Consider the following 9231-nt stretch of genomic DNA (forward strand, 5'->3'; position numbering starts at 1 on the left):
GACTATAGAGATTAGAGATAGTGTGTTTTGGACAGAATCTGGAGGAGTAATATGTGTTTTTCAAAAGTCGGCCTCCCGGTGGCGCTATAACAGGCCGTTCTGGAAAATTTGGGGCAGAGGTTCATCGTTGGCATCCAGGGAGTTTGCATGCAAAATTTGGCACCGACTGGGTTAACAATGCCGGAGATTAGCTGTACACGGACGGACGGACGGACAGACACACACGGACGGAGTGCAAAACATACTCTCTCCCCATGCCTTCGGCCTGGTGGAGACAATAATTAACAAGAGCTTGTGACTAAATAATAACTACATTGGATCCATTGGAACTAGGAGTGTAACGATACATGCCTATGCTTATGCAATGTGATTCAATTATTTAAAATCGATACAGTAACTATTTAGCCCAAAAATGTGTCTTTGTGAAATATGTATTATTATGGATATAATTAAGTAAACTCAGTGATTCTCTGGCAAATACATTGTAATATATTTGAACACATGACAAACTGGCACCTTGACATTACTTACTTCTTTCATTGCAAAACAGCATATGATTTGTTGCTGTTTGCATATCGATACAGTTGAATCGTTGAAATTAAAATAGATGCATCGATTACTGTATCGTTACACCCCTAATTGGAACACATTTCCATTTTCTGAAAAGTAACAATATGATCTGTGCACCAACGTTCAAGGTTACTTTATTTTGTCTCCCAGGGGAGACATTTGTCTTGGACACAAAGACCCACACGGCAGCATACATTAAATACAATATGTATTATTTCACAGACCGTTAGTCATCTGTTCCAGTTGTTTGTGAAGAGAAGCTTTTCCTTCTTGTTTTGTCACCTATTTCTGTCGACTGTTCGCGTCAACAGAAATAGATCCAACCCTTTTTCAGCCACTATAACCGGCTGCACTCACCCCAGGTTGCTACAGTATCTGAGGTGCATGGCCGCCCTCCCTGATTGTTTGAATACCCGATGGCTCATGATCTGTTTGTTTGTGCATAATAAGGACGGTGCTTGCCTTGTGCATCCTGGCAGGCCCCATACACACATACAGAACACATGATCTGTGTTTTGTCTGTGTTTAACGGCCGCCACAATGCTTTTCCAATGGGAGTCACATGGCTTGACCAAACATTTTTGATTAATGGCTGTGTTCTGCCCATCAAACAAAACTGTTTTGCTCAACCCATGTGACTCGCATTGGAAAAGCATTGTGGAGGCCATTCAACATAGACATGCAAGACACAGAACATGTGTTTCGTATGTGTGTATGAGACCGCAGACTGACCAGCCTCGCCGCCGTCGACATCCAAAGGCAACCCCACAGCCACAGAGGCAGAGACAGATGAACCCAGGAGACACACACAGGGGAAGAGAAGAGACAGATGGACCCAGGAGAGACACACCACACACAGGGGAAGAGAACCCAGGAGACACACACCACACACAGGGGAAGAGAAGAGGGAAACACAACTCCTCACAGCAAAGCTTTTCCACATACAACATGGAAATGGCATTTTCCCTCGGCTGCTGAGAACAAACATTGCTGTCAACAATAAAATGATTCACAAGCATAAGTCAAAAGGAAAAATAATAAAGACCCAAAATATATTTTACAGTGGTCATACATAATATTGTCTACTGATTGTTCACTGTTAATTGTAGTGTCTCTTTGTGCTTTGTCTCTTGTTTGTATTATTTTACAGGGGCAGCAGTGTTTCAGGGGTAGACTAGACGCTTAATGTCCCATTTCGATACCGGGCTCCTCCAGAGTTAGTGTCGAACCTCCCCGATTGCTCCCGCTGAGCAGGTTGGTGCCTTGCATGGTTTCCTCCGCCATCTGTGTGTGTGTGTGTGTGTGTGTGTGTGTGTGTGTGTGAGTGTGTGAATGTAATGCACAATCAATGTAAAGCGCTTTTGATAAAAGGCGCTATATATATATGCACCGTTTACCATCGATTTATTTCCCTGGTCCATTCGGAGATGGCCTTTTTGTGGACGGTGCGATCATAAGATGCTCACCGGCCTAATTTATCCCAGCAGTTCTGGAGGAACTTTTTGAAGAAGTTCCTGAACTCCGTGTTGAACACGGTGTAGATGATGGGGTTGACGGCGCTGTTGACGTAGCCCAGCCACGTCACCACGCTCATCAGACTGGGAGGGATGTAACAGGTCTGACAGCGAGCTCTCAGGGTGTGAACCACGAAAAACGGCGTCCAGCAAAACAGGAAGACACCTAAAGAAGAAGAAATGAGACAGAAAAACATGAAAGACCCGAGATCAGATTGTACAAAACAGTTTTCTGACAAGCCAATCAGTGGTTCTAAAACTATTTCACGTCAAGGACCGCGGTAATTGGCCGCCGACCCGCATCTGAAAATATGTTGTTCCAGGGACCCCCAGAAGCAAAGATTTCAGTTAAAAACGCTGTGAAAGAATTTATATTCAAAGATTTGCACACATTTTCATGATAAAACAAAAAGTAGCATGGCACCCAATGCCGCACTACGAGCTTGTATATCTGCTATTTTTCAATAGCTAAAGCTAAATATCTTAAACATAATGGTTAAAGTGGTTAAAAGCTAAAGTGACACAGATGCGTTCCAGGTTAAAAATGGCAATATAAAGCAAACGTGAATAAACTTGACAATGTTGTGGCCACTTTAAATTCCATAGATGCATCGGAGAGATTGCAAGAATGTTAAACTATGTTTCTGGCAGTGGCAGATAAACATCACCCATATCTAAAAGGATTTTAAACAGATGGGTTCAAGGTTCATTATGGGTTTTATTGTTACATTCTGTATAGTGGTATGCGCGACGATGCATTTTGTTCTGGTGCCTTGGGGCATTATAGCTGCAGCCTAACAGTAGTCATAATAATAGTAAACATACAACAGGAAAATGAATGGGGGTAGTTGCAGCAATACCAAAAGGGTTTTATTGTTCTAGCTCTTATTATTCTGTGTGCAAGGCTTCTTATTCCTATCTCTGTGCCATTGTGCTTGGCATTAGTCCCAGGCACAGTCTTTGGAGTGCGAGCTTACATTAGTACACAGTCAAAAAAACAATTATTCACTAGACCCGTTGGAGTAAGGGGATTATGTAGTTAAATATGAACCCATTCTTCACTCATAATTACATTTCCATGTTTTTTTTTATGATTCAAATTTGTATTGATTTTTCAGTTTAGTCACAAGGGAATAACTGAGAATGTGCCTAGAATAATCATACAAACAATTAAGACAACAAATCATACAAAACTAGACAGGAGAATAATAAATACATTACACAACGAAATCTTTACAGAAAAGATAATACAATACAGACAATACAATACCATACAATGAAATAATAATAATAATGTTGATTAAAAAGATCCTGTTCAAGACCTGATTTCGACAAAGGGAACCTGTTTATTAGTCTCAACATGCCATATTCCCAATCTAGGGAGAGAGCCCTCCATGTAACTAAAATAAGATTCAGGAAAAGTAAACAATCTTTAATGCATGAAGACGCATTTCCACAAGGCCTCATTCACTAGTTGTTGAGGCAAGGTGATATGAAGTGACAATGGATACAATGGATTTACAAGATCTCCTCTTTCCCCACATTTTAGTGGCATAGGAGCGAAATGAATTGAACCCCTCGTGTCAGCCGAATCTGGGTTGGAACTTGATTATAGTAGAACTCCCTCTGGTGTTGTCCTGATGAAGGTCTAATCGACCCAAACGTCGACCCAATAAAGAGCAACATTTAGTGTCTGACAGTGTTTTCTTAGTTTTTCAAAGATACCCCTTTTTAATTTTGATTAGAAAACATACATTAACCACTTCAACACTATACATTTCTTTTTACATTTGAAAATAGCTGATTTACAAGCTCACAATGCCTCGCAATGCGACGCATTGTGAGCTTGTAGATCGGCTATTTTCAAAAGATTTGAGGGAGGGCAAGATTTTCTACACATTTTGAACTTGTGACATGGGACATTCTGCAATTTACTTTTAGTACTTTAAGTAGGCCTACATTTTGATACATTTTGAATACAGGACTTTTACTTGTAACAGAGTACATCTACAGTACATTGCAGTATTTACTATTTACATTACAATGTTTTACTTAAGTAAAACATTTGAGTACTGTTGTCGATGAAGGAATGACGAAGTGAAGTGTTGAGAATTTATTAAGAAGATTCACCAGAATAACAACATACAGACAGTGAGGAACTATAACTATTCCAACTGCCCCTCCGGGCGCAAGCCCCCCAACCCCATTCTCAGACAGTCTCTTATAGTCCATATACGGATCTGCGCTAAACATAAGGGCGACACACAAATAAGTATACGTTTGCTGACAGCGTGGAGGAGTCAAGTCAGCTGTTAGATTGACAGCTGCATGAATTAGACTGAGCACATTGGTGAGCAAAGAGACTTAATGGAAGGAAGACAAATACACAATAATGCATATATCTGGCACTGTAGTTGGCATTCTAAAATTCCCATTACAGTACTTTTTCCCCACCACTGCCAGTTTGTTTTATGTTTTGGGATGTCTGGCTCTCTCTCTGGTCGATTCTCTCTGTGTTGCAGTATAGGCACACATCAAACAGCTATAAAGGCTTATTGTGTCAATCACAATGATTGCCTCCATGGGGGAGTTTTGGGTTTTCCTAGAGCTTACTGCGGGCATGTTGAGGGGCTGAGGGGCAGATGTGTTCTAGCCAATTCTGACCTGAGATCAGATTAAAAGCTATGTTTCTATGTCAGTCGTTCTTCGATTTTTCAAAAATAGCTAAAGCACAACGTAACGCTAACACCAAAAGGGGTTCCCACGCGAAATGGGCTAGAGATCACATATCCTCTCTCACCACCTGGCATCGATCCAACAGGATCCAGCAGCAGGCGCAGCACAGACTGAGTTTGAGAGGTGTACTTGAGAGTTTTGGTGTGGAGTCTGGAGGACGGATGAGGATGATGGGACAATGTGTGTTGAATGCTAAAGCTGTAGTCTGTGAACAGGAGTGTTGTGTGTGTCCTATGGAGCAGTGTTTTGATTTGGTTTGGTTTAGTTTTAATTTGGTTTTAGTCACATTTTAGTGACGCTAGCGGCTATATGATGAAGTAGGGTGGTAATTTTTGGGCCGGGATTCTCATGCATTCTGAATATGCAATTAACACTCCGATGCCAAATAAATAGGATGGATAGTCTGAATGCCAAAGGTCCCCACAGCTATATCAAATAATATTTTATCCAGGGCTCCCAACGGTCATGACATGTCTGGAAATATTTTTTAATTAGAAAAAAAAACTGTTTTTCTCAAATGTTTTGGAAAATGTTTGAATATTAATTGTCTCTGTCGGGAGGAAACCTCAAATGCTCCCAAAACAGTAACTTGTCAGGCTTCACGCCACGTTTCGAGCAGATCTGCTACTTGATGCACACACACACACACACACACACACACACACACACACACACACACACACGTGCACACTACACACGCTATAATATAGAGTCACATAGCGGCTATATATGATGAAATAGGGCGGTAATTTACAATAAAAAATAGGTACTTGAGAGCTTTGGTGTGGAGTCTGGAGGCAGTGGAGGCGGATGATAGGACAATGTGTGTTGAATGCTAAAGCTGTAGTCTGTGAACAGGAGTGTTGTGTGTGTGTCCTATGGAGCAGTGTGGATTTTGACAGCAACATTTGTTTTCATTTGGTTTCGTTTCGTTTTAATTTGGTTTTAGTCACATTTTAGTGACGCTAGCGGCTATATGATGAAGTAGGGTGGTAATTTATAAAAAGAATACTCAAAAGTTCAAATATGGAGGTAATAGGTTTCTGCGAAAGACATTGTTTTTGTCCAACATTATGTGAAAGATGGTAACATGGTAAAATGCAGTGCTACAGTATACGTGATGTGTTGTTAGCTTATAGATCTGTTCTTGTCACATGAAAACCTTTGCTCGACTCTGTTTTGGTCCATCGATAGCGCACTGGTTTAACCCCTTTTGGTGTTATAGCATTATGTTATGCTTTAGCTATTGAAAAAAAGCATATCTACGAGCAGCTCTACGAGCTTGTAGGTCTGCTATTTTTTTTTTTATCAAAGAACGACTGACATAGAAACATAGCTTTTTCAGAAAACTGTCAGGATTTAGAAGACATTTATAGATTCGTTCCCAAGTCAAAATGGGTTAAAGGGCCACTTCACCCCTTTTGCAACCAGATCTTATTCTATTGATGTTTAGGACACAAGAAACACTTTCCTGTGCATGCGTAATATGTGTTTTTAGATATTTTAGTCCAAATCAAATTTAGTTTTTTTATATATATGTTTTGGCTTTTTCTGCCTTTATTGATAGTGAACAGGAAATGGGGAGAGAGAGATGGGGGGTGACACGCAGCAAAGGTCGTCGGGATCGGGAGTGGAACCGTGACCGTGGGTGCCGTGACACGCTGTCAGGCTGGCTTAGCAGCCTAGGGGCTCCATTTTCCTCACCGCTTTTTTGAATAGACCTAAAATGACTCCACAACGTGTCAATTATTCAAAAAAGCTTTTCTAATAGTAAAAAAAGGCAAAGAAGTTTAGGGATAAGGGGTTTAACGGTGAAGAAATGGAGCCCTATAAATGTGGTTTCACTCCCCCCCCCCCCTTGGGGCAGTGCACCAAAGCATTATGGTCATTGTAGGAATTCAGCAAGCCAGTCAAACACACAGACTTCATTATATTTCTGGCCACTGTAGGGTACAAATTTCAAATTGTGCTACTGTTATCTATACTACACATACTATTAACATTGAGTGACTGCAGTTTCTTCCAGTGGGGAAATGTCCTTTTAAAACCCATTTTGACCTGACGAGGACGATTCTACAAATGTTCTGAAAAACCCTGTGTTTCTATGTCAGTCGTTCTCAAACATTTTCATGTCAAGGACCCCCAGAATTATATGTAGTTGACCCCGGACTCTGATTGTTCAAAATATGTAGTTCCAGGGACCCCCCCCAGAAGCAAAGATTTGAGTTAAAAACGTTCGCTCTGACAGAATATATATTCAAAGATTTGCGCCACATTTTCACAATTTTTCAAAAATAGCAGACCTACAAGCTCATAGCTTTTAGATCTGCTATTTTTCAATAGCTAAAGTATAACATAATGCTTACACCAAAAGGGGTTCCCGCCCAAAATGGGTTAAACGTTTCATTAGTGCGATGAATGATCGCTATAGGCATAGGAAATGGAGTAAAATACTTTGCAAAGGCTATGGAAGAGCATTTGAAAATGCATACACGTCCATTAGTGTTGTTTTCATCGACTAATACTATGACACAAAATGTTCGTCGACTACCTTTTTTCACTGACGAAAACTTCATAAAAACTAAATAAAAACTAAGACATGATGACTAAAACTATGACTAAATATACTGTCGATTTTATTCAACAAATAAAAACTAGACCAAAATGTCAAAAAGTCATTTTACACTTGGTTGCATGCTGAAAATAGCTGCGACGCGTTGTGAGCTTGTAGTTACGATGACATCAAGGCCCGCCAAAATACATTTTAGTCGACTAAATCAACTGTAGATTTAGTCGACTAAAATCTTATGATATTTAGTCGACTGAAACTAGACTAACACTAAAACATTCCGGGTGACTAAAACTAAATGAAAGCTATTCAAGTAATAAAACTAAAATCATATAATTTCCTGCCAAAAACTAAACTGACGTCCATGCCCTATTATGTTAGCGTAAATTGATCAGTGACCTCTTGGATGTACTCAGTAGGTAGGCTATAGCAGCTGACAGAACCCTGTCAGATGTATAAAGATGTATGGAAATCAGGAGGAGCGAAACACCTGGCCTATAGTATGCACCACCAGCTGTAGTGAAAGTTCCCCTGAGACAGCCTCTGCGAGGCTCAATCTGTCAATCATTCACACACATACTGTAGATGTGACTGTATTCATATCCGGAAGGAAGGGACTCTAAGATGAGTGATTGATTAGATGTCACTGTCAATAGCATGTCAATAGCATGCCGTGTGTGAGTGTGTGTGTGTGTGTGTGTGTGTGTGTGTGTGTGTGTGTGTGTGTGTGTGTGTGTGTGTGTGTGTGTGTGTGTGTGTGTGTGTGTGTGTGTGTGTGTGTGTGTGTGTGTGTGTGTGTGTGTGTGTGTGTGTGTGTGTGTGTGTGTGTGTGTGTGTGTGTGTGTGTGTGTGTGTGTGCGCGCTCGCGTGCATGCGTGCGTATTCGATGTAAAGCACTTTGGATAAAAGATAAAAGAGCTATATAAATGCTGCAAAATGCACCATTTACCCAACACGTGGCCATGGCCATCACTGAAATGTGAATCAGCAACCACATGCGCAAGCCCATTTCACAGAAATATTGGCTTTTTGGCTGATAATGGACATCTGGGGTTGTAGAAAAGGCTCTGGCAGTGGAAAAGTACTGAGCCAATTGCTTCCCATTGGCAAACCCCAGCCTAGGCCTGATTAGAGGAATTCCATACACCTGCTAAATCCCCTACACCTGTATCTTGATTAGAGCGGTCTCCAAACTCCCCAGAGGCCCAGGCCACACGTATGTGGATCTTTTGCTAAACGCACATTTCTTTGTGCGTTTGCGGGCCTTTCAGCCACACGCAAACGGCGTTTTCGGCCACTCAAACGGAGGTTTTTGGAAACGGATAAATAAGTGAAGATTTTCGAAAATATCCGGATCAGTGGAGCTGTGTAGTCATGCGAAACGTAGCTCTTGAGAAACGATGATGTCACCGCTTATTAGCGCATATCATTTTTACTATAATTATGGTGAGAAATGCAGCTTATTGTGCCTGCATGGAAACTACACGGACGGATATCTCCGATTGTTCATGTTTATATATCACTGTTAACAACTTTAAAACATAATGTTGCATCAACTGCACTGTCTGCAGCGCGAGCAAAGTCTCTGCTCTGCTGCATCCTGGTGATTTCATTTGTATTGGTGCCGAGTGTGAAGCTTGAACAATAGATTAATTGTGGTTCGCTACAGATAAACTGTGGACATTTTATTAACCTACCAATAAAGGACCGAGGCCAAATGCCATTGCGCAGTATGCAGTACACCATCAACAAGTCTGTGTGTGTATAGCCATGTGAAACTATATTATCGTGCTGTATTTTGCTCTGGTCATGGAGGAAGAGAGAGAGAGGGTGCCGAGACCG

The 9231-nt window shown here is 41.1% G+C and overlaps 1 protein-coding gene across 1 annotated transcript in view; it reads right to left on the reverse strand.

The window, feature by feature from the left end:
• Window positions 1-2032: 2032 nt before the first annotated feature.
• The window catches only part of drd4a (dopamine receptor D4a), a gene marked incomplete at both ends in the record, with an annotated part of 43572 nt that continues 36373 nt past the window's right edge, over window positions 2033-9231 (reverse strand). The window contains one exon of the mRNA XM_083764157.1: window positions 2033-2250. Within this exon, the coding sequence (XP_083620283.1) occupies window positions 2033-2250 (218 nt within the window). The remainder of the gene's footprint in view (window positions 2251-9231) is intronic.

The sequence above is a fragment of the Protomyctophum parallelum genome (assembly GCF_964188405.1).
Source record: "Protomyctophum parallelum genome assembly, chromosome: 4".
NCBI lineage: Eukaryota > Metazoa > Chordata > Actinopteri > Myctophiformes > Myctophidae > Protomyctophum > Protomyctophum parallelum.